This window comes from Trichechus manatus, unplaced genomic scaffold, assembly GCF_000243295.1.
Source record: "Trichechus manatus latirostris isolate Lorelei unplaced genomic scaffold, TriManLat1.0 scaffold00130, whole genome shotgun sequence".
Lineage (NCBI taxonomy): Eukaryota > Metazoa > Chordata > Mammalia > Sirenia > Trichechidae > Trichechus > Trichechus manatus.
Window position 1 is genome coordinate 1089729 of NW_004444066.1, and position 25978 is coordinate 1115706.

Genomic DNA, 25978 nt, shown 5'->3' on the forward strand with positions numbered 1-25978 from the left:
ACATGATGACCATGGAAATGACTCTGGCTTCACCCAAACCAGATAATTTAATAAACTTTATTCTTGTCGGGGAAGAGGGAGCGGAAAAAGCCACCTACTCCGCTCCTTTTAATAAATTAAATAACACACGGCCAGTTCCCGTGCCCTAAGCAAACCCTGGGCACTTGAGCCAGTCCCGCTGTTTCCTTGTGGCCCAGTCTGCTTCCCCTTCATAGAAGGGAGTTTTTCCTACTGCTGCCAGGTTGTGTCGTGACTAAGGGCCACATCCCCTCTGTTGTGAGGGTTCCATGGCCCAAGAGGATGCAGGGTGCAGCAGTGGCAGCCAGGGAAAGGAGTGAGGGGATCCTCTTCCCCAAAGCTCAGGGCAGAGAACAGTTCTGGAAAAGCTGTGGCTGTCTCTCCCTTCAGCTTCTCCCAGATTTGGGTGCAGGTTAAGAGCAGACTGTTGAGAAATGCATCCCTCCTCTGGGGAGAATCAAGGGCCCAAAGGAGCCCCTATAGCTAATGAGGCCCTCAAGGCCCCAAATCAAAGGCAACAGGCTAAGGAACGAATGTGGCCACAGGGGCTGGAAACAGGGGCTCCTCAGTGGAGGGAAGAGATGCCTCAGCAGCCTCCCCATCTAGTTCTCCCAGGACCTCCACCCCATGACCCACAGCAGGCCCCAGGGAAGCCACTAGCTGCCAGCCTTTCCCTCAGCCTCCCTTCCCTTCTGTTGAACAGACTATGCCCCCTAAGTGCTCTCTCAGGGCCAGTGAAAGGTTTCCTGGTGCTTCTCCTGACCCCCTAGGGGTGGTGGGATTCAGGACCAAGGACCCTGGACCCCACTTTGCTCAGGAAATGGAAGCTCTTTGGTCAGTCCCAGCAGTCAGAGGCCCTCCCCACAGGTGAACACTTCCACCGGTTTCCTGGATACATTTACCTCAGGCAAGGCCCTTACTATGGCTTGAGATAGCTGGTGCAATCCCTGTACAACAGCCTGGCTTATTCTGCCGCTGCGGCTACCTCCTCTTCCTCACCCTCCTCCTCTGTCTCTGTCTTGATCTGAGCCACCCCAAGGCGGTAGAGGGTGTCCCGGATGACCACCTCGCCAGGCTGGCAGCTCTGCACAATGTCATGGATCTGCCGGTTGACAATCTCGCGGCTGGTGAGGAAGTCCATGAGGCGGTTGTAGAGGTAATAGTGCGTGGCACTGTCAAAGGCAATGGGCCGCTGGCGGACACTGTTTGGTCTGCTGTCTGCGATGGAGGCCAGGATGGTTGCGTAGGGTGCCAGCTCAGGGCACAGGGTTAGGGAGTGGTGCCCAGCACTGGGGTTGCCAGGACTGGGCTGTGTGCCTGCATGGACAATGCGCCGTGTGGCCGTCTTGGTGACCGGGTGCTGGACAGAATGCTCAGTCTCCGTCATGTCCACAGTATAATGCTGGTCCAAGAGCTCTGGGCAGGACACACTCTAGAAGAGATATAAGAAGCCACCTGCTAATGACTAAGGCAGAACCTGTGTGGTGGATGAGAGCAAAAGCTGTGTGGTCAGACAGCCCTGGTTCAAAACCTAGCTTCACCACTTACTGTGTCTCCTGGGGCAAGTCCCCTCTCTCCCCCGCCTCTCTGTGCCTCCATTTCCTTGTGTGACAAAAGGGACAGTAACAGTGACGGCATACACTCAGAGCTGATGTTGGATTACCTGAACTGCTGTGGTTATTGCGACTTGTCGATTCAGGCTGCGGGCTACAGTGGAAGTGGGGAGGGACTGGTTCTGACTGAGGCTAAGACACCTTTCTGGAGTCCCCAGGACAAGCTCACAGAGCCACTGAGCCCAGGGAGTAAGAAAAAGGTACATGATGACAATGCTATCTCCTCCAAGGCAAAGCCAGAGAGGCCTTACCCTCCCATAATGCACCCTGACAGGTACTCACTCATTTCTTGAGTACCTGCCTCTCAGTAACAGTCCTAATGTCTCTTTCAGCAAAGGGCACCGCTGGCCTTGGAGGGCCAGAGCCTCTCTGTTAAGAACTGCTGGTACAATGTACCAAGGCTCATGACAGGGGCTCTGCCACTAACTTGCTGTGTGACCCTGGACAAGTCCATTCCCCTGTCTGGGCCTTAGTTTCCCCTTTGAATAAAAGGAGAAGGTTGGGTAAGATAAGTGTTTTCTAAACCCATGTGTCTCTAGATCACAAAAGATATGCCATGCAGTATATTCATGGTCACATCGATTTAAGATGGGTTGAGTTCAACAGTGCACTCCAGGGCTGGCTGGGGCCTTTAATATGTCAATGGGCACATGACTCTCCAAAACAGCAATTTTCTAGGCTTATCTAGAAGGCAACCCTTTTTACCCTAAGGCACCTGTGCTGGGGATAGCCTGACTTTTCTAAGCAACATGCTGTGGCCTGACTCATGGGGGTTGGCCAGTAACTATTTGTGGAATAAATGCTGGTTCCAAAGCAATAAGGCAAAATATGGTGCAGAAAAAGGATGTTGGGGATGCCTTCCTGAAGAACCAAAGGGTGAAACATGGTCAGCCTGAGAGATTTATTCCAGTTCCTCAGGAGGTACTCACCAGAGGTGGCTCCATGGGGCTGGAGAAACAGCCCTGGTTCCTCCCCCACATCTGGCTGGTCAGCTCTGGGTAGCAGAGGTCAGCACACAGGGCCACTGGTGTGGCCATGTCTACCACGTAGACAGGTGGCCAATGGCGGGAAGAGGCAAGCAGATCTACATGGTCGCGGGCACTCTCGCCCCGCACAAGGTACTTAGAGCCACAGATTACCTGGGGTGGAAGGGGAGGACACAGCACAGGGTTAAGTGGCAGATCTGAAGACCGTCCTCACTCCCTTCTTCCCAGCAAGAGCAGCAAACAGGTGTCATGACTGAAGCCATGACCACCCTGCCGGAGCCATGGCATTATGCTCCCCTCCTACTCATGTCCCTAAATGAAGTAAATGAAGCCACCTTGCCCTCCTATGAGAGGAGCTGGAAGCACCCTGTCTGCAACTGAGGCAGAGAAGCACCTCAGAGGGCATCTGCTCCAAACACCCCCCAACACATCATCTACCAAAGCATCGCCTAGTCCATGACTCCCTATCCTGGCTGCACAGCACCCTCACTAAGAGCTGGTTACAAATGTAGATTCCGGGCACCAACTCAAACCTAAGGAATTATCAGGGCCTGTGGGGTGGAATCTTAAGCATTTGGGTTTTTAGCAAGCTCCCCACCAGACCCTGAGGTGCTGCCAGATGCGAGCCCCTGACGGAGTCTACTAAACAACCCCACTGACAGGGCGCCCAGCCACCATACCACAGCCGGGCAGCTCTGCGTACACTGGAGAACTCTACCTGACTCTATCTCCCTACCTTCACACGTCCTCATCGCCCCCCACAGCCCTGAGCTCTAAGCTCTCACACTCCTATGAATCTTCAACTGCTCCTCATAAGATAGTCCCCAGTCATATGCACACATCGTCTGAGCAGTATCAAGCTCTGAGGCAGTATCAAGCACCTCCCTCAGACACAGGATTTTGTTAAAGGAGTTGGTCACCTGATTCCCTTTTAAGCAGCCAGGTTACCCTGCTGGCCCACGCACCTCAGTGCACTGAAGGCTCTGTTAGGCCAACCTCTCCCCACTCAGTGCTTGCTCAGTGGACTTTCTGCCCCCAGTATCTTCCTGGGCCTACACCATCATATAGCACAACTTGTCCCCGAGCTGATCTGGTGGTTACCCACTGTTACGGGTTGAACTGTGTCCCCCCAAAATATGTTTTAAATCCTAACCTCTATGCCTGTGGTTATAATCTCATCTGGGAATGGACTTTGTTATGTTAATGAGGCAGGATTAGTGCAGGGTGTATCTTGAGCCAATGTCTTTTGAGATATAAAAGAGATTAAACAAGCCAGCAGAGAGAGATGGGGTAAGATAGATAGATGCCAAGACACATGGAGATCTCCAAGGAATTGGGAAGCAGAAGCTGAAGGGACAGGGACCTTCCTACAGAGCTGACATAGAGAGAAAGCCTTCTTCTAGAGCTAGCTCTCTGAGTTTGGACTTTTAGCCTCCCAGACTGTGAGAATAAATTTCTGTTTGTTATAGGCATCCATTTGTGATATTTCTGTTATAGCAGCACCAGATGACTAAGACACTGGCCCACACCCTTCTACAGGTAGGCAGAGTGAGCTTCCGAAAGCCAAAACCAGACCATGTCACCATTCCCATTCAAAACTGTCCAACAGCTCCCTTATTACTCTCAGAATAAAATCTAAACTGCTGCTCGGGCCTATAAAGCACAGCATGATCTGGCCTCTGCTGACTCCTCCCACCTCCCTCCTCTTGGCTCACTATGCCTTCCCACCTTAGTGATTTCTCCTTCCTTTGCCTGGAACATTCCTTCCCTGGCTCATCACTAGGGCCCCTATCCATCCTTCAGGTCTGATTTCTCTGGCTGACCCCTAGAGAACAGGTGCTTCCCTGTTACTTTCTATTTCAGGCCCTTGTCTATTTCTTCAGAGCTACTGCCACAAGCTGTGGTTACTTTATTCCCCCACTAAAATAGGAGCTCAATGACACTGGTGGTTTAGTGGTAGAGTTCCCGCCTTCCATGCGGGGGACGTGAGTTTGATTCCCAGCCAGTGCACCTCATGCGCAGTCGGTGAAGGCTTGCATGCTGTTACGATGCTAAACAGGTGTCAGTGAAGCTTCCAGACTAAGATGGACTAGGAAGAAAGGCCCAGAGATCTACTTCTGAAAATCAGCCAATAAAAATCCTATGGAAAACAACAATCCAATCCGCAACCCATCGTGGGGATGGCACAGGACCAGGCAGCATTTTGTTCTGTTGTTCATGGGGTTGCCATGAGCCGAGGGCCAACTCGATGACAGCTAACAACGTGAGCTCACCCCTATATCCTCAGCAGCTGGTGCAGTGCCCAGCTCATGGTCAGGAGATTAATACTCCTGATGAATGACACAGGTTGCCTCCCTAGCCCACAGGTAGGCACCAGGCCCATGGGCAGCTACTCCACAGGCTGCCCAGTGACCTAAGCCTGGCCATTAAAGGATAAGCTGGATCGATCAGATTCTCTTTATGGGCAGTCCGACCTGGGACATCCTAAGAAACTAGACCAGTAAGCAGCAGAAGATGCTAGAGCCTGAGCTCAGCTACGAGGAGTCAAATAACAAGCCAAGTGATGAGAGGAAAACAGAAGCTGACACGGTCTCTGGAGTAGCCTTGGTTCGCGGCATCCCTCAAACTCTCAGGTATTTTTAGAAATAAACAAGACAAAACAAACAAAACAAAGCCTTTTCTCTTCTTGAGGCAATCTCGTGTGTCTATACCAATAGCTCTCACCCAGGGTGAGTTTGTTCCCCCAAGAACACTTAGAAATGTCTGGAGACATTTTTGGTTGTCACAACTGGGAGGAAGGGGCTGTGCTACTGGCTATCTAACGCACTAGAAGCCAGGGATGCTGATAGATATCCTGCAATGCACAGAACAGACCCCGCAAAGAACTACCTGGTCCAAAATGTCAACAGTGCTACTCTCTGGTCCAAAATGTCAACAGTGCTGATGTTGAGAAACCGTGGTCTACTCCTTGCAATCAGACCCAAATCCCATCTCATTCCATGTCATCCCATCCCTCCCCTACTGCCATAGGTTACAATCAGTTTGCCTTCCCTATGAATGAAAAGCAGGAAAAGCTGCTCACAGTCATCTCTGTCCTCAGGGAAACAAGTAAACCTGACATGAACAAGTTCACCCTAAGCTCTCCTTTGCTACCCTCTTACCTGATGGGGGCACACTTTGTAGATTTTACCCCCTGTGAGATGAGGTGGGGGCTGTCTAGCTCTGGCTCCATTCTGCACAGATTCGTAGAGGGCCAACAAGGAGAAGCAGAGCTGGTCCTGGGGTAAAAGGTCAGATAAAAACCAGGGGGTGAATGCTAAGGGACCAGGCCAGTGCTCAGATCAACTGCTCACTTCAACACCCAAAGCAAAAGAATAAACTATTCAGGGCCAGAGTCAGTTTTGCAGCCTCCTCAGCTTAGCCTCCTCTAGGTACAGATGGGGACCCTTAGGCCTGAGTCCTTCCTACTTAGCTGTTAGCTGCAAAGAGGAGCTAACATTTTAATTTGGACTTGAAGGAAGCAGAAAATCCTCAACAGCCCAGAGGCATGAAGTAAACAATGTAAGAATAAAGCACACACACACACTCTCTATGTATGTAATAGCATCCATTTTCTAAGACTTAAAAAAAAAAAAAAAAAAAAAAAAAAAACCCACTGGCATCAAGTCAATTCCAACTCATAGTGACCCTACAGGACAGAGTAGAACTGCCCCACAGAGTTTCCAAGGAACAGCTGGTGGATTCGAACTGCCGACCTTTTAGTTAGCAGCTGTAGGTCTTAACCACTGCACCACCAGGGCTCCAGTTCTAAGAGGTCGGATAGGTGATAACCAGACAGGTATAAAGTGCATTTCTCACAACACCCTCGTGAGGTCAGTATTTAACAACAACATTACTTCACAAATGAAAATAAGGCTCAGAAGGGTAAAGAGCTTACCTAAGGTCACACACAGTAAGCAGGAGAGGGAGGCTTCCTGACCCCCAAGTCTAGGTCCATTACCTTGAACAGGAGGAACGGGAGGGAAAGGCCTCACATGCTGCCATGATCTGGCTACTCTCTCCGAGGCCTCCTTGACTGCCAGCACCCTCTGTCCAACACAAGGGACCAGGTGACCCAATTCCTGCCCAGAAAAGTGGACCAGCCAGCCTGCTCCTAAAGTCCCTATCTCTGCTGCTGTCCCTGACACTCACCTTGGAGTCTTCTGCCCCAAAGGGGATGCCACAATGGCCCAGCAGTTGCCGCAGCTCCTCCTCACTGTAGGAACCAATCTGCTCGAGCTTGCAGGTACCCTCCTGGAGCAGCCTCACCAAGGCACTACCATTGCCTGCAAGAGATGACAGTGCTGAGGGGAGGGTGCTACTGCCAGCCAACAGAGGTCACGGGTAGCCCCTTATGCGCAAGGATGAACAGAACCAAGGGCTTGGCCTATGCAACAGCAAGGAGTGGAAGCAAGCTCTGCACTGAGCACTTCTTTGGGTGCTAGGAGAGGTGGAACTCATGGCAGGTCTATGACTTCCACAGGTATCTGTGATTTCTCAGAAATGGCTTTGTGCTCTGGACATCTACAAGTGAGATATCCAGCAGATGGCCCTTGCAAAGGACCCGAGTATGGGTCAGCTTTTAACCCAAAATCTCCTGAGGTTTCTCAGAAGCAAGTTAAGCCCACAGCTGCAGCACCAAGAGCAGCAGCTCACGTTTTAGAAATACTCTGTACAGGCTGTGTACCTGAGCCCAGATAATCAACAAGCAAACAATTCATTCCTGGGCCTTGAAGCAGCAAATATGAGGTGAGGTTTCAGTACCTAATGTTGGAAAACTCTGTTTGAGAACCACTATTTTTTAAATTGTGGATCCCAACACATTAAGTACTCATGAAATCAATTTAGCAGGTCATAGCCAGCATTTTTAAAATTAAATAGAAAATAGAGTGTGCTGCACTTGGAAAAAACAAGTACTGTTTCGTGAACATTTTGTTTGAGTTATAAGCATACATACGTACATACATATGTGTATCATTCCCAGTCATGACACAAAACCTGTTTCTTACCGCGTTACAGTTTAAAAAAAGGCAGAAAGTCATCACCATAACTATGTTACTAGCTCACTTAGTCTTCACAACAACCTTGGAGATCAGTAACATTATTTACAATGCTCTCTTTGTAAATAAAACAACAGAGGCTCAGGGCAATGAAGGGACCTGCCAGAGGTCACACAACTACTGAGTGGCATGGCTGGGAATTAAACCCAAGTTGTCAGAAACCTATGCTCTTAAGAGCTAGTCCAGGGTTGCTCAACACATAATCCACAGACCACCTGCAAAGCCACCTGAAAGACCTGCTTAAAAGGTAGATTCCTTGCCCATCCTCCCTCCTTTCAGGTACTCAATGGCAATCTGTGGGCTTGGGGCCTCCCCGTCAGCATTTCTCTCCAGATTTCCACCACTCAGTGTAGACCCTCTCAGAATGCTGACAGTGAGCTGTGTGTGCCCTGTCCCACATTAGATGGCTGGCAGGTCTTGGACACTTTGCACTATGACTTTAACCTCTAGGAGATTTTGCCACAGATTATCATTATCCTTCCATAATTCTGCGTCATTTGTGCTGTCTTGCTATGGACAACATCCCAGATTCTTGACTGGGCCCTTCCCTCACCCCAGTCAGCCACCAGGTGGCCTTACCAGGTGCTGGCTGCACATCCAGGTTTTTGTCTTTCTCAGTGTTGACGACCACAGCTCCTCTCATGAGTGGTGGGAAGAAGGGGGCAATAACAGAGGCATCAAACTTGGTGATAGGGATGCTGGCAGGGAACGCCACCTGCTCAATTACCTCTGTCTCCATCGTGGCCCAAAAGTCCTCCATGTTTACCTCACTAGAGCCCAAGAACTCAGGCCAGGTGAACTAAAAGGTCAGGATAAAAAAGGTCAAACTGTGGTAGCCACAGAACATTAATAGCAGAATAATCTTCACCTCTTCTTTATACACATGGGGAAACCAAGGCTCTACTTCTGAAGAGGAGGAGTCTGACAGCCATGCACTGCAGGGGCCCCCCAAAATCTGACTTAGTACCCAAGTACCTTTTGGCCACATGTCTTTCTCTCCTACCACAGTACCCTCAGGCCTGAACAGTCCCTAAGCCCGTTCCTGCTTCTGTATCTTTATTCATGCCAGTTTCCCTGCCTTTCAAGGAAAGGGGAGCTACAGTGGTTAACTGCTAGGCTGCTAACCAAAAGGTCAGTGGTTCAAACAAACCCACCAGACGCTCCAAGAGAGAAAGATGTAGCAGTCTGCTTCCATAAAGATTACCGCCTTGGAAACCCTATAGGGCAGTTATACTCGATCCTACAGGGTTGCTATGAATTGGAATCTACTCGATGATAATGGGTTTTTTATACAAGCCTGAGAGATGTCTGAGATGGACTATTAGAGGAAGGGACAGAACAAGAATGAGTACACAGGTCTAGTTCCACAGCCCAAGCCCTTAATTCCTATACCCTGCTGGCAGGAATACTTCCCACAATCAGAATTCTGTTCAGTGAAATTCATCTATCTTCCAAGGCCCTGTTAATCCCTCACCTCCTCCAGAAAGTCCTCCCAGACCATGTCAGCACACAGCTACCTCCTCTATCTTACTCAGCACCTACTTATCTACTGTAGGCATCTAGCACTTGTGCTATTAAATTTTTCTCCTTGTCTGCCTGCTTCTATGTGTGACCCTGATCATGCTACCTCCATTGCTCATTTGGGCTACTTATTAGCAATGCAGGTATCTGTGCTCCACCTCAATCTGTTATGGCCATGAATTTGCATTTACGAAGATTCTCTAGGACAGCGGTTCTCAAGGTGTGGTCCCTGGACCAGCAGCATCAGCATTACCTGGGAACTTGTTAGAAATGCAAATTCTCGGCCCCTACCCAGACTTACTGAATCAGAAACTATGTGGGTGGGGCCCAGCAAGCCCTTGGTTTGAGAACCACTGCGCCACACAACCACCACCCCTATCTGATTCCTCTTTGTTCCTACCTCAACAAGGTGCTTGGTGCATGGTGTGAGTATAAGTCACAACCCTGCCACCACACTTTTACAAGGCACCTGCTCAGGGAAGGTGGCCAACTGAGCCCACCTGCTCCACAAAGAACATGGGGACAGAAAATGCCAGCTGAGTATGCTGCATGCATGATCTGACATGGCTACTGTCCTCTACACAGCCTCTGAGTGGAGGGCCAGGCAGTCTCCCCAAACACAACTCCATGTTTAAGTTTTGTAAAAAAAACAAAACAAAACAAAAAACTTCCTGTTTTATTTCACGGACTTCAGCATACGCCCGTCCCCACCACCACGACATCCCCCTCCACACACAAAAGAAGGGGAAAATAAAGAAAGCCCTGGCTTCTGAGAGAGAAGTACCTGGTATCAAAGAAGGGCAGAGACATGCATACTGAGAGTGAGGGAATGCTACTCCATTTTGTGAGGAAGGAACCTTGATGGGGCAGGTGCCAGGCTGGATTAGGAGATGTGAGCTTGGCACGTAGGTAGTGGGCTTCTGTCTATTCTGGAAACCAAAAAGTTTCTCTGTGGCCAGATCTGATCAGAAAAACCAGAGCTCAGAGTCCCAGGAGGTACTGGTAAGCACGGCAGAGTGTAAATGCTCAGGCTCTTGAGTCAGACAGACCAAGGTCAAGTCTCAGCTCTACCCCTTCCTGGCTGGGTGGCCTTGGGCAAGTCTTCCTGGGCTTCAGTTCTCTCATCTATAAAAACCCCACAGGGTTGTGGTGAGAATTAAGTCATGTAGTAAAACACTTAGAACAGAGTAAGAACTTGGCATATGTAATAAATCCTCACTAAATCGTAGCTGCATTATTATCAACATTACTATTAGACAGTCAGATTTGAATGCATCTGGAAATAGCCTCTTGATGAGAAAACACACAAAAGCACAGTTCACATAAGCAAATTTTCTGGTAGCAGTTCATTTTATTTGTAAGAATACTTCACTGGCTCCAGGAAGTATTATGCTTATTCTTAGATGTCTTGTTATACACCACCATGCTTCAAGTAGAAATTATCATTTGCTCAATATACACTTTTTTTTTTTTAAATTGGGAAGAAAAGGAGAGAAATATGCATTAAATCCCTAAAACACGCAGCTGGCCATGGCAAAATGCTCTTCTGCGAAGTTCCACACCTCCCCAGGGGGTAACCCGTGAGATGCAGTGCTGGTGCCTGAAGAGTCACTTCCTGCCCCAGTCCTTTTGCTTACGAAGGCAGAATTCAGAGATGGAAACCTTGCACTCCAGTGCAACTCCTAGAGTACTCATGGGGCTCTCAATCAACACCTTCACAGTGCAGACCGGACCTCTTAACATGATCATGGCAAAAGTTACAGACTTCCTTAAGATTTTTTTTTCTCTTAATTCTGTACCAAGTAAAGGAAGATTCCCTACTATTCCGAGTTTGCGAAGAGTTTTATCATAAATGGGTGCTGAATCATACTGAAAGCCTTTTTTACATATAATGAGATAATTACATGGGTTTTCTCCCTTAACCTATTAAGCAGTGAGTTACATTAATATATTTGCTAATATTGAAACAGTCCTTGTGGTGTAGTGGTTAAGAGCTCAGCTGCTAACCAAAAGGTCGTCAGTTTGAATCCACCAGCAGCTCCTCGGAAACCCTACGCGGCAGTTCTACTCTCTTATAGGGTCACTATGAGTCGGAATCGACTCGATAGCAATGGGTTAATGTTTAAACAACTTTGCTTTCCTGGGATAAATTCAGCTTGGTCATGATACATTACTTTATGCATTGCTGGATTTGGTTTGCCACTATTTTGTCCAGGACTTTTACATCGATTATTCACGACTATAATAATGGTCAATTTTTCCTCTCTTACATTAATAATGTCTAGTTTTATTTCTAGGTCACTCTGCCTTTATACAATGAGTTGGGGAAATATGCCTGCTTTTGCTATTCTTTGCCTATGACTAGGATCATATATTTCTTGAATATTTGTTAATATTAATCTATAGTGACCTGAGCTTTGTTTTCTCTTTGCATTAATTTTTTTTTTACTTAAAAACCTAAGTCAGATCAGGTAATTTTTTTCCTCAAAACCCTCCAATAGTTCTTCATTTTGCTGTAAGGCCTTATACGGGTAGGGTCTGGCCTCCTGCAGCCTCTCCGAAGTTCCATATCCCACCACTCTCCCCTCATCCCCATGCTCCTGCCACACTGGCCTCCTTGTTGCTCCTCAATCAGGCCCAGAAAGTTCCTGCCTAAGTCCCTGTTCCCGTTGCTCCCTTAGCTGGGAATCTTTTGATCTGAAGCTACATGAGCTTCAGATCTCTACTCAAATGCCACGTTATCAGATAAACCTTCCCGGACTACCTCAAATAAAGCAAGACTTCCCTTTTCCACCACAGCTTTCTCTTTCCCTTATCCTCTGTAGCACTCAGCACTACCTGATACACACCTGGTTCCAATCTTGCTTCCCCCAAACCAAAATGTGAGCTCCGTGAGGACAGAAACTTTTTTTTATCTGCTCTTTCCTAGTGCCTAAAATGTGCACCTAGTTCACGCTCAGTAAATTTGCTGAATGAATAAGTAAATAAACAATGCTTCTATTTCCTCTGGCCTTCCCTATATAAAACCCCTAGGCAGTGGCAGGGAAAAGCCACTTGCCTCACCCAGGACAGGACTGGAGCCCCAACTGGCTACCTGCCCCTGGGGACATCACGCAGGAAGGCAGCTGCCAAAGTGTGAGGACGGTTCTTCCGAAGGTGCACTCACAGTGGCTGAGAGGCACTTACCTCCACACTCTTCAACGCCAGCACATTCTCTTCACTCCTCTGGGCCATTTCCACTTTGGGGGCCACGCCACAGATGCCACAGATCATGTCATTGTAGTCTCGGACAGTGAGGCACTCGAAAGCCCAGTAGCCACTGCACAGCAGCTCCTGCAGCTGGCTCAGCTCCTCTGAGGTCAGAGTCTTCTCTGGAAGGAGAGCAAGAGCACTGAGAAAGTCACAGAAAAAGACTCTGAGGCCACTAGGGGTGAACCAGCAAGAGTAGCAATTCCGAACGATTGCCTCTCCCCCAAAAAACTCAAGAGTACTAACTATTCTAAGGGGGAGGTACCCTAGCCTTCAAAGGCTCAGCTGGCAACTCAAAGAGCAATTCCAAACATAGTTATGACTGCCACGTACTAAGCAACTACTAGGTATGAGACACTGTGCTGACAGCTTTAAATACAGTCTCTCGTTTAACTCTCACAACCTTATAAACCAGGGGCTAGAATTAGCCTCATTTTATAACTGGAGAAATGGAGGCACAGAGAGTAACTTGCTCAGGGTTACACTGCCACTAAGTGACAGAGCCAATACTCGAACGCAGGCTGCCTGGATCCAGAGCCTCTGCTCTATTCCATCTGTCCTCACATCAGGCAAGACACAGGGGACTTGGAGTCCCTAGGAATGGGATAGGAAAAAACAAACAGATGTAAGGATAGCCAGGGGAAAAGTAATTCCTAGGTAGTAAGGAGGGTGGCCACTGCCCTCGTGTCTCAGCATAAGCCTTGGGACTGGCAGCAGACATCCAGAAGCTGTGTATTCAGAATGAGTGACTAACAAGCAGCGAGGCCAAGTATACTACAATCAGAGGATGTGCTTCTGAAAGTCAGTTTTGATTCCTTGCTAAGGGCTCCTGGATGCATGCAGAGACTTGTGCTTTCCAGAGTTAGTTTTGCATTTGTAAAACTCAAAAGGAATAGTGCATTAGGAGATCAAGAATGTCTCTTTTTCAAAATATCAGACTTTCCCCCCAAAGGATTCTTTTAACCAAAGCCCATCACAGGGAATTCCCTGACCTTGGGAAGGAATAAACCTTTACCTGTCTGCTCCTGCACTGACTTCAGAACAGCACTGATGGACACTCTGGGATCCTCTCCCAGCTTGATCTGGTTTCGGACTGCAAAAAGCAAGTCCAGGCTCACTAGCAGCCTGTTCCCCACATTAAAGAGACCTGCCAGGTTAAAAAGAGGCAACAAGGAAATTCACTGTAACATTCATCATCCACTATGACAAAAAATTGGAAACAAACTAAATGCCCATCAGTAGGGAAAGAGTTAAATTACGGTGCACTCAGAAAATAGGAAACTACACATCATTAAAAACAAGGTAGGCCTAAATGCTCTGATATGAAGTTGCCCAATATGTTGTTTACATGAAAACAGCATATACTGAAACAGTATGTATAACAGAATCTTTTTTTTACGTAAATCCAACAATTCCCTACCAGTCCTCAAGACCAAGAGGGTCACTCTTCTTCTACTTTAAACAACTGCACCTTGAGAAAAGGCCAGGAGCATCCTTTAGCTCAGGAATATGTAGGGAACATAACAAAGGCTAGATCATCCCTACACCAAATCCTGCAATAAAAGAATCGGAGAAATTTAAGTATAGTCAATTTAAGTCAGATAAAAGAGGATGATTTTATATGGCACAAAAGCAAATTTTGGAGTGTGTGTTTTCCTTAAAGAAGGTATAGAGGAGTGGTGGGGAAGGCCTTTCTAAACATGACACCAAAAGCTGAAACCACAAGGGAGAAGGTAAAAGCCGATTATGTACAATTAAAACAAAAGGAAAAAGCAAAATAACATTTGTGTTTAAAAAAAAAAAAAAAAAAAACACCATTAACAAATTTAAAAAACAAACTGATAAACTGATGGAAAAGTTTTAGAAATACACAGTGGTAACAGCTGCAAAAAAAGAAAGAAAAAAAAAGGCTACATGCTATATAAATATATATGACATTTTAAAAAAGACAAAACTTGGGACAATGGAGAGCAGACCCAAGTGGTAGTCAGGGGTTAAGGATGGGGGAATGGGGTGGTTTGACTATAAAGAGATAGTGCAAGAGAATGTTTTTGGATGATGGAACTGTTCTGTATATTGATTGTTTTGGCAATTACACAACTCAACACATTTGTCAGAACTCACAGAGCTGTACAACAACAACAAAAGTAAATTATACTATTTGTATATTTAAAAGAGAAAAAAACAAACCAAAAAAAAAAACACTCAAAAATTGTAATCCTGAAGGCTGCCCTATACTGCAGGGAAATGGGCACTTCCGCTACTGGCTGATAAGAGCACAAATTAGCACAAACTCAGACTGGCCATACAAACACTTATTAAAAGCAAAATTCAAAATGAGGCGCCATAATGTTCTGAAGAGGAAGCGAATAAACCCTTTTTCAGCTTCAGCACTCTATTCTTCATATGAAACTCAAGATTTAATCGAACTCTCACAATGGCTGGTACGTGGTTAAGTGTTTGATGCTGAGGAATGAATAAAGGGGGGAAAAAGGGATGAATACATAGTAATTCCATTTTTGAGCCTGCTAACCTGCTGCCATCGAGTCAATTCCGACTCATAGCAACCCTACAGGACAGAGGAGAGCTGCCCCATAGGGTTTCCAAGGCTGTAAATCTTTACAGAAGCAGACTGCCACATCTTTCTCCCACGGAGCAGCTGCTGCGTCTGAATTGCTGACCTTTTGGTTGGTAGCTTAGCACTTTAACCACTGCACCACTGGAGTTCCTTCCACTTTTGAGCAAAGGAAAGAATTAAGGATGTACACAAAGACTTCATTATAAATAGGACTACAGAACGACCACCACACACCCCTTAAGAATGGTAATGTATTTCTGCACTTGCTGGCATAGGAATGTCCACGATATACCACTAAATGTAAAAAGCAGGTTCTAAAACAACATCTAGCACAAACATTCTTTTGTACAAAGAAAAAAACTATACACGTTTAAATCCTTCCACACTTTCTTATACTCTGCACTGGTTTTACATGTGATTTTATGTATGGAATAAACTCATCTGAAAGACGGGACAGCACAACGCTAAGTGTTCATCTCCTGACAGTAGAATCGCTATTGATTTTTAATTTCTTCTTCTTACCTGCCTGCATTTTCCAGTTTTTCCACTATGAAAATCTGTTATTTTTAAATTAAATTTTGTTTTCAAGATCTCAGATAATGGAGTCCTAACACTAGAGAGGAAAATGCAATCTCTGGCGCTGAGGCATTCAGGAGGAAAACCCCTCCTCTCCAGTGCTCAAAGGACCAGCGGTCTGACCCATGGAGGCTGTTCTCAAGGCTGCTTTGGGGCCCTGTGCAGGAAGAAAAGGCTGGCACCCACCTGTGTAGATGTCCATGAAGCTGTGCAGGGCCAGACAATGGGGGTTCAGACACATCTTCACCTGGGCAGTCACCACCTGCAGCCGGTTGGCTGTCAGTAGCCAGCACTCCTGGGGCCCAGCCATAGAGCTAGTACCAAAAACATCACATCAAAAAAACACGGGAAATTCTTAATGCCATTCCAGGGCTCAGTGACCAATGACAAAGTTCTTAAAGACTTTAATGCAGCAGGCAAATAAAGGTGGTGGAGCTTGGGTTCCAAGGTTTCCCAGGTGGGTGTTGTCACGCAGGTTGAATCTGGTCTGCGGAACACCCTCAAAGTTAATATAACTCTCAACTTATTAATAATTTAACCAATCCCACTTAACCCCCAAACCCAAACACTATGCTGGGTGGTCTAGACGTAAACTAAATCCTAAATTGGTAACAAACACTTTCAGGCATTTTCAACAGAGATAACCATAATAATTAATAATTATTATCATTATTACTTCAGCAATTGGAAAGGTAAAGGAAACCTAAAAATATCAGAGAATAACACCTTCAAAGGTTATAGCTTTAAGGAGTCCAAAGAAAGCAGTATAGGGGCTCAGAAGAATGAGACAGCTAGGGGCACAATAAGTCTAGAAGGGGTGCTTACTTTTGTCCCCCTTTGAATAACGAGCTGCTACAGAGAAGGCACTGCGTGGATGGAAACTCGTAGTAATTCGACCAAGAGGTTTGCTCGATGGTGACTGTCTCCTCACTCACACTGGACAGGATGAGTCGAGAGCTGTTGAGTTCATGAATCAAGGCGAAGACCTCAGTCAGCTCTGACTCGTTCTCAGGAATCTGCAGGACTTTGCGCAGCAGCTGCAGCGTGGACTGGCGCTGGATCTCCCTCTGGGCTGCACTCAGGGGCTCCGTGGCACTCAGCACATCTGGAAGTGGTGAGCTTGCCTCCTGGGAAGAGTGGATGAATCACTAAGCACGAGGGGCAGAAAGGGTTAGCATCAGGTCAAAATAACAAGAGACTGCAAGCAGCAGAGGGATGGGCCCATGACTGAGATGGAAAACCTCAGTTCTTGACCAGCTCAGCTACAGGTGCTTTCTCTCTCGCGGACTTAGTTTCTCTTTCAGTAAAATGAGAGGTTTATATACACCTCCTGGTAATGGATTCAAGAGTTAGCTTCCATGCATAAGGTATGAGCTTTAGGGGCTAAGAGACTTGGGTTTGAGCTCTGGCTATGCCACTTAATAGCTGTACATGTATGACCAAAAGCAATTTACTTAACTTTTCTAAGCCTCAATTTCCTCATCTGTGAAATGGGGATAAAAAACACTACTAATCTCACAGAGTTGTTGTATGGTTGAATGAGATATTACAAGTAAAGCACTCAGCACAGTGTCTGGGATGCAATGAATACTCTGTGAACGGTGGTTTTGATACAGAAGCAAATAATCTGTATTGTAAGCCCCTGCCCCAACAAACACCAAGTCTTTACTTCTTTGCAGCTTTTGGGTAAAAGATAACTCTACACACCAGTCAGAAATTTCCAAAAGAAAGGTTCTAAGACGATGGTTAGAAACAGGTCCTTCTCAGATGGGACCCTTTTCAATGGAGGCTCCTCCATGACCCATTTCACCAGTGCTGAGTTAACTATGCCCCCCTTCAGGTTCCCAGAGTACATCCCCCCTTTACTGCAAATTCAATGTCTCACAGTTCATAAACTGTCTCCCCTCTTCAGTGAGGAGGGTTGCTGCTTATTCACTGATTCCCAATACTAGCACGAGACCTGGCACACAACAGATGCTAGTTCACAATTACTGGACGTATTATACATTGCTTTGTAGAAGTTAATTATAATCAGAAGCTTTCAATTAATTCTGTATACCTATGATTATTCTTGTCTGTCTCTGTAATTACTTGGTCACTTATCTTTCTCCCCCACTAGACTCTAAGCTTTTCAAAGGAAGGAGTCATGTCCTATTCATCTTTGTATCTCCACAGGCCTGGGCCATAGGAGGCATTCAACATATGCTAGCTGAAGGAATGACTGAATGATTGGCTGCAGAAGAGCTGACTAACACTAGACAGAGCTGCCCTGGGAGGTTGTGTGTGCCCTGTCATGGCTATACTGACCACGGGCTGGAAGACAACTCGGCAGGAATACTGTCCTTTGACTCCAAGCCAGAAATAAAGGATGGAAAGGACTGAAGACCATTCCAGCCCAGAGATTCTGTAGCCTTAGTTACAGCAGCTCAAGACAAACTGCTTAGGAAACAGATGGCCACCAGGGGGCTCCAAAATGCAATAAACAAAAACGCCCCTGGATTTCAGACCAGTGTTTCTTGGAAAACAAAATACATCTAAAGTTTAAGAGATTAAAAGGTTAGAATATGTCTGAAGATGAGGGAAGGTCTGAAAGTGAGGATTCTAGAAGCTACCAGTCAGCCAAAGAGAGAGGTATATAAATAATAGTGGGATTTGAAATCAACTGGCAAGAGGCCCCTAAACAAAACTCCTGCTGGACCTGGAAAGTTAAATCACCTCATCATTACTCTTAGGAGTCCTGGTGGTGCAGTGGTTAAGAGCTTGGCTGCTAATCAAAAGACTGGCAGTTCAAATCCACCAGCCACTCCTTGGAAACCCTACGGGGCAGTTCTACTCTGTCCTATAGGGTTGCTGTGAGTTGAAATTGACTCAACGGAATAAGGTTTTTTTTTTTAAAAATCACTACTCCTAGAGCTAGAAGGTAACATCCATTTCCATACTCAAACCACACAAATAAGCCACAATGAAATGGAAGGAGAAAGAAATGTTCAGAGCATCTACCTACACCAAACTCAATTCCATCCCACAATTACTGATCAACACATTGTATATGCAAGCTCCAGGGTTATACCTGCCCTAAAAGATTGTGGTCTTGTGAGGGAACTAAGAGAGGATTCAAGGTAGGGTATGATCAATACTGTGGAAAGAGGAGCATAATAAGCACACGGAGAATCCAGGAGAGAAAGCTCACTTCAGCAGAGGGGACCTGATAGAGAAAAAGGAAACATGACAGAAGCTATGGACCCATTCTCCAAACATTTTCAGGGGTTTACAGACTCCTTGAAGCTCAATTCTGGGTCTTCTGAGAGTAATAGCCCCAGATCTAATCCACCCTGTTCACCTTGTTTCACCAATGGGGGAAACTTAAAGCTCAAGAGAGGGAAGGCTTCCAACTCAGGCTCACTCCCAGCCATGTCTCCTAATTCCTAGTCCCAATGCTTTTTTTCCACTAAGCCCTCAGCGCCCACACTTTGGTTCCACTTCCCCCATTATCACAAGAACCGTAACTTCAGAACAATGCCTCAAACATAGAAACAGACGTGGAGACCAAGAGGTGAGATTCATTTGCCAGAAAGGCCCTGCCCCATGTGTAAAGAAACTTTTACGCTTGAAGCATTTGTCCCCATCTTTCTAGTCCTGTCTAATCCCAAACCCCCATATATATCCCTCCTGAAGTAACATTCCTTCTGGGCCTCTTCCTGGTTCAAGGACATTCAGTGGGATCCCACTGCCTGAAGAACAAATTACCCAGTCTGTCATTCAAGACCTTCCGTGATGTGGTCCTACTATGCCTTTCAAGCCTTATCTCCCATAACCCTCTGTCCTCTCTCCACCTCTACTCCTACATACACCTTCTCTTCTAGGCAAATGGAACGCTCACCAACTCCCTACTCTTGCTTGTCCTTGAGTACCACATGCCTTCCCCTTCCGTCCAAATCCTGCCAAGGTCCAGCTTAGATCTGGAATGGCCCAGGCTCAATGTCCTGGATCCTGGCCTGTTCCACGTGCCATCCCCCTCTCTACAAGGCAGATCAGTAACATTTCTCTTCCTACCCCCATCCTAGTCACTCCACGGACTGCCTTAGATGTTGTCGCTTTCTTATTCATTTAAAAAAAACACTTGTGTGTGGAAATTTAGAGGACCTTTGAAAATGCCTGTTTTTCCTGGTTCTAGTAATAATAAGAGCTCTAAGAAGCAATGCAAAATGTGTTTCACTATCCAAATAGTTTGGTCCAACTTCAGAGAGCAGGCTTGCCAAGACTGCTAGAAATACAACTTTGTGGTTAGCAGAAAAGCTTTGCAAGGAACCTGAGAGAGAAACAGCGATCTAATCTAGAAAGTCTTGGAACTGGAACCCTCTAACTATTTACTGAAAGAACAGATCAACTTACAGTTCTTCCACCAGACCTCAGAGCTGAGAAGATGCAACCCTTTCATCCCTCTGTTCTTTTGAATCCTATTTTAAGGCCCGTGCTGCCATTCTCCTTGGTGAATAACCCTTAGTCCACAGAGATCAGGGCACCTGGCCTACCCCCTCACCTTAGCAATGGGGACAAGGAGGGCCAGAGAGAAGGTACTTGCCCAGGTTCAGAACCTATAACCTGGTTCCAGTTCTGGTGCCCTAACTACTATGATAAACTTGTATTTCCACTAAAACAGATGGCTAACAGAGCTCAACATCAAGGCCAGGGTATGTGTTTGGGAAAGGCACTCACGACAGCCTTGGTGGTTTTCTCAGTCCGGTCTTTGGCAAGGTTAAAACCACAACTGGGACAAATTCGCGGTTTGTGTCGGTTGGTGTAGACATAGCTACAAGAGGGGTTCTTGCACTTTCCCCGGCCTCTCGATGTAGCCAGGCCCAAGTCCTAAAAAAAATAAAACCAACATTTTATAAAAGGTTTAAGTTATACCTCGGCAGAGCCAAGAACCAGGATGACCAGCCATCAGTAAATCTGAGAAGACAGTAACAACTGCAAAACCAGATTTAGCCTAACCCCCAAAGAGCCTTGAAGGTACATTCCTTCTCTGCAGTTATCCCCTTCAATTTTAATACAGGCTATATAATCTGTCAAGTCACTCCCCATCTGTAAAACAAGTGAGCTGACTCTCAATGTCAGAAATTCAAATACCTTTAGAGTCCAGGCATTGAGCCTGTTGTAACAAGGAATGCTAGAGAATGTGGTGAAATAGATTCCAAGCACTGCCTAAAGACAAACAGAGATTTCTGGACAACTTAATCCCAAAGCTCTGACATCTATGCTCCTAAAACAAGCTACTGTCCTAATCAGCTGAAGAGAAGGTCCCCAGTAGTTCCCACCAGATCAGCTATAGATAGTGGCCACAGTAAGATGCAGCAGGAGAGTGGTCTCCTATAGCCCAGATAATAGAGGGTGAGGGTGTGGAGGGCACGGGGAAGGTAATTAGGTCATTAGAAAAGGACACCTGACAGATCTCCAGGATGTGAGACACATTCCTAGGGATCGGGCCAGAACTAGGTATTAACCCACCATATTGTGCTGTCTTGTTCACTACTGATATAATCTCCAGCATGGGGCTTGACACAAAGTAGGTGCTTAATAAATATTTTTAAATGAATAATCTTTTTTGAACCTGTCTGCCTTTATCAGATGAGAATTTTTTAAGCATATCAACCCCAAGTGTTAGTGAGAATATGGAACAGCACAAACTCATAAGCTACTGGTATGAGTAAAAATTAGTGGAATCAATTAGTAGCACAATTTGATAGTAGCTAGCAAAGTTAAAGATGTATACTCTTCCACTCAGCAATTTCATTTCTAGGTATTTACTCTAGTGAAACTTTTTTTTTTAAAACAATAACCCTCCATTCCCTCCCAGCCCCCGAGCACTTGGTAACCACTAATCTACTTTTGCCTCTATGCATTTGCCTATTCTAGATATTTCTTAGAAGGGGGATCATAAAATTCTTGTCCTTTCGTGTTTGACTTACTTCACTTAACATAATGTTTTCAAGGTTTATCCATGTCGTAGCATGTATCAGAACTTAATTTCTCTTTATGACTGGATAATATTCCATTTATGTATATAACACAGTCTATCCATTTGTTGATGGACACTTGGACTGTTTCCACCTTTTAGCTACTGTGAACAATGCTGCTGAGTTTCCAAGCGTCTCTTTGAGACCCTGCTTTCAATTCTTTTGGGTATATACCTAGAAATAGAATCGCTGGGTCATATGGTAATTCTATGTTTCACTTTTTGAGGAACTACCAAACTGTTTTCCACAGCAGCTGCAGCATTTTACATTCCCATCAATGGACAAGTGTTCCAATTTAGCCATATCCTTGCCAACACTTATTACCGTATTTTAATAGCCATTCTAGTGGGTGTGAAGTGGTATCTCAATGTGGTTTTGATTTGCATTTCCCTAATGACTAATGAGACTGAGCATCTTTTCATGTGCTTATTGGCCATTTGTCTATCTTCTTTGGAGAAATGTCTATTCAAGTTCTTTGCCTATTTTTAAATTGGTTTATTTTTTTGTTGCTGAGTTGTAGAAGTTCTTTATATATTCTGGATATTAAACCCTTATCTGATACATGGTTTACCAGGCGAGAAATTTAAAAAATCTAGCTGCTCTCTCAAAATCTGTTTATCTTCCCCAAATCAGCTGGAGAACCAGCCAAAAGGATACCTTAAGGATCAACAGAATTAGAAAATGTTAAGAGTGAGAGAAGCCCTAAGAGGCTATCTGTATCGATGCAGCATTTTATAGATGCTGAAACTAAGGACTAGAAAGGAAAGAACTTTGCCCATAGTCACATGGCACATTAGAGGCAGAGTAAGAACCACTTTTGGACTAGGTCTTTCAACTGTCTAGTGTTTATTCCACTGCTCCATGCTGCTTACCCTGCAAAAGGACAACCCCACAGTCACACATTTGTTTACTGGGTGTTAATACATGTTACGTTAAAAATAAAAGGGGAGGAAAAAGGGGAAACCCTGGTGGGAAATACTAGGCTAAACAAAGGAACTAAGAAGCTTTACTAAAGGACTTCTCTAACCCTTTAAGATACCAGTATTGAATGTGGCTCGCTTTTAGACAGCAAAAGTGTAATGTTTCCCAAACTCATCTGTGGAAGACGCTTTGTAGGCTGAAAGATTCAAAGACTGGTGACTGTTAAAGTTGGACTGCATTCTCATCTCTGAATACTCAAAAACAATATCCTAATCTCAGCTGGACTACACTTTACAGATCTCACTTGGAAAAAACATAGCTGATTCACCAAGTAGTTATCATCTGTATCACTGACAGGCTCTTCAGCATCAGTGATCTACACCTTACCCTGCTCTCACCTCCAACTACCCCTCCCCTAACGCACCCTCAACCACATAATCAAATCAACCTCTGTATCAACCCACCACCTGGTCACATACTTACCAGCGTGACAGTACAGCTGTACTTATATGGAGGAAACATGTCAGGCTTGACCTCTACAACTTTCACCTGAGATGTCCTATGGGCTGGGCCATTTGGTAGCTGTGAATCAGAACAAACAACTTAGTGCTTTTGAACCTCAGCCCAAATCCTCAGGTCCCGTGTCCTGAAACAACTTGAGGAAATAGTTTCTGGGGGAATTTTGATAGAGATATGTTTCAAATGAGGCTTTTGGGCTGCGAGTCAGCAGTCACTCGGCCCACCAATGGATGAATGTCACTTTCAAGTCCGGAGGTTGCAAGCTCTTCTGTGCAGCATCTAACACTGTACATTAGAAACACTATGGACTGATTTACAAACTATTATCAAGTGATAAAAGCACATAATAGATATACATACAAATCTATGGCTGAATAACGCTGGCACAGAAAGAAGTCTGAAAGACTATTTACTAAAATGCCAGGGGGATGAGAGGAAGATTATGGTTGTCTTCCCCCCTTTCACCACTGTCTGTAAAATTTTCAAATATACATAGATATTACTTACATGATGAAAAATGAGAGAAAACATAAAGGAAGCATACTAAATTAAAAGTAATTATTTTGTAATTCTGAATTTAAGTTGATTTTCCGAATATAGGATTTTATGTAACTTATTGGTTTAAGACTGGCAAATAAGCTTGTGGCTTTTAACAAAAACCTCATGGGGCCAATCAAAAGAAGCCATTTACAGAGAAGACTGGGAGTTCACACAAGTGACAAAATAGTATACAGGAAGTGAATCTATGGGCTGGAAATCTACAAAGCTGCTGAAGCTGATTCAGTATCTTCCTTTTACACTGCAAGATCACACATGCACCCAGAGCTGCTACCACCTCTGGGTGACAAACATAAGAGCCCTCAAAGTAAAAGCCAGTTGGTATTCTTGGCAGGGAAAATGTAGTACTTTCAAACAAAGGAAGTTACCTCACAAGGCACATGGCAAGAGAGACAGCAGACTGATTTTCCTACAACTTAATCTTTGGCAGTGTTTTTCAAAATGCGGCTCAAAACCCACTGAGAGGTCGTAAAATTAATTTAATAAGCTGAAACCAGCATTTTGTAAAACAGAAATGGAAACTACCAAAATGACTGCATATAAAAAGGGAAGAGCTACATTAACATTTAATGTGCATACGTGTATGTATGTATGTGTTCACTGGACTGTGATATAAAAATGCGTTTGCTACTATGGGTCAGGTCATTGTCAAAAAAGTTCGCAAAATACTGATCTAGGAAATTTTGATCGTAACTATTCTAGCCACATATGACAAAGGAACTAAAATAAATAAATATGGATGTGCCTGAAGTTATGGATACTTCCTAGATACAACCAAACACCTCACAGGATTGGTCTACTGGGTTTGAGGGCTTAGAACCATAGTCTTGTGTGGCAACTCAGTCAACTGGCATAATATGGTCCATAAAGACAATGTTCTACATCCTAGTTTGGTAAGTAGTCTGTGCGGTCTTAAAATCTTGCAAGCAGCCATCTAGGATACAACTATTGGTCTCTACTTATCTGGAGCTAAAGCAAAAGAAGGAAACCAAAGACTTGAAGAAACAAGTCTACAGAACCAATAGTCTACACGAACAATGACATCACCTACCTTGAGACCAGAAGAACTAGATGGTGCCCGGCTACCACTACCAACTGTTCCAACCAGGGACACAATAGATGGTCCTTGACAGAATGGGAGAAAAATGTAGAACAAAACTCAAATTCCTAAAAAAACAAAGGCCATGACTTACTGGACCAGTGGAGACTAAAGGAACCTCTGAGACTATCACCCTTTAAACTTGGAACTCAAACCACTCCCCGAGGTCACTTTAACAGCTAAAAGACGGAGCGGCTCATAAGATAAATATCACCTGTGAGTACTGTGCTCTTCTAAACAATCATTTAAATGAGACCTAAAAGTCAACATTTACACAGATCGAAGATGAGAAGGTAAAGGGGGACAAGGAAGCTAGATTAATGGAAACAGACCAACCAGAATGGAAATAATGAGAATGCTGACACACTGTAAAAAGTGTAACCAATGTCACTGAATAATATGTATAGAAATTGTTAAATGAGAATCTAATTTGCTATGTAAATTTTATCCAAAATCATAATATTAAAAAAAAAGAAAAAAAGAATGTGCTTGAATACATGGAACTTTGACAAACCAGACTGTCAACAGTAGTTCATTCTGGGAAGCAGGATCATGAGGACTTACTTTCTTCCTGCTTTACCTGAAATTTCTACAACAATCATGCATTCATTTTTTAAGGAAAGCTAAAAAGAAGTCTTGCTAGTGCAATGGTTAAGCACTTGGCTGCTAACCAAAAGGTCAGTGGTTCAAACCCACCAGTGGCTTCACCAGAGAAAAGACCTGACATTCTGCTCCCATAAAGACTATCACCTACGAAACCCTAGGAAGCACTTCTACTCTGTCCTAAAGGGTCACTATGAGTCAGAATTGACTCCACGGCACACAACAACAGTAACGACAAAGAGGCATGTGTGATAACTAAATGCATTATTCAATCCTAGACTGGATCCTAATCAGAAGGGAGGGAATGCTATATAGGACATAACTGAGTAAAACTGACAAAACTGGAATACAAACGATAAAGTACCGTATCAATGTTTCAGTAAGAGTATATCCCCATTCTTAGGAAATACACACTGAAGCATTAAGGAGTAAAGGGCGATATAACTTACTCTCAAATTATGTATGCTTTACACACTCATGCAGCTGTGTGGACACGTGGCCACACCCACACACCCACACACAGTAGGCAGGGAGCGAACATGAGCACAAATGATAAAGCAAAATGGGTTAATATGTTAACAACAGGCAACTCTGGGTAAAGAGTTTTTTTTTTTTTTTTAA

At 45.0% G+C, this 25978-nt stretch overlaps 1 protein-coding gene across 6 annotated transcripts in view; it reads right to left on the reverse strand.

Annotated features, from left to right (window-relative positions):
* Positions 1 to 23: 23 nt before the first annotated feature.
* The window catches only part of HMGXB3 (HMG-box containing 3), a 59191-nt gene continuing 33236 nt past the window's right edge, over positions 24 to 25978 (reverse strand). For 5 of the 6 annotated variants that reach the window (XM_023739152.1, XM_023739151.1, XM_023739150.1 and 2 more), the window contains 11 exons: positions 23062 to 23160; positions 20357 to 20506; positions 16466 to 16767; positions 15827 to 15954; positions 13502 to 13633; positions 12424 to 12608; positions 8296 to 8515; positions 6809 to 6942; positions 5779 to 5895; positions 2561 to 2770; positions 24 to 1450 (listed from right to left, as the gene is read on the reverse strand). In XM_023739152.1, coding sequence (XP_023594920.1) covers positions 983 to 1450; positions 2561 to 2770; positions 5779 to 5895; positions 6809 to 6942; positions 8296 to 8515; positions 12424 to 12608; positions 13502 to 13633; positions 15827 to 15954; positions 16466 to 16767; positions 20357 to 20506; positions 23062 to 23160 — 2145 coding nt within the window. In that variant the 3' untranslated portion in view covers positions 24 to 982. The remainder of the gene's footprint in view (positions 1451 to 2560; positions 2771 to 5778; positions 5896 to 6808; positions 6943 to 8295; positions 8516 to 12423; positions 12609 to 13501; positions 13634 to 15826; positions 15955 to 16465; positions 16768 to 20356; positions 20507 to 23061; positions 23161 to 25978) is intronic. The other variant, XM_004384900.1, reaches the window with a different exon arrangement.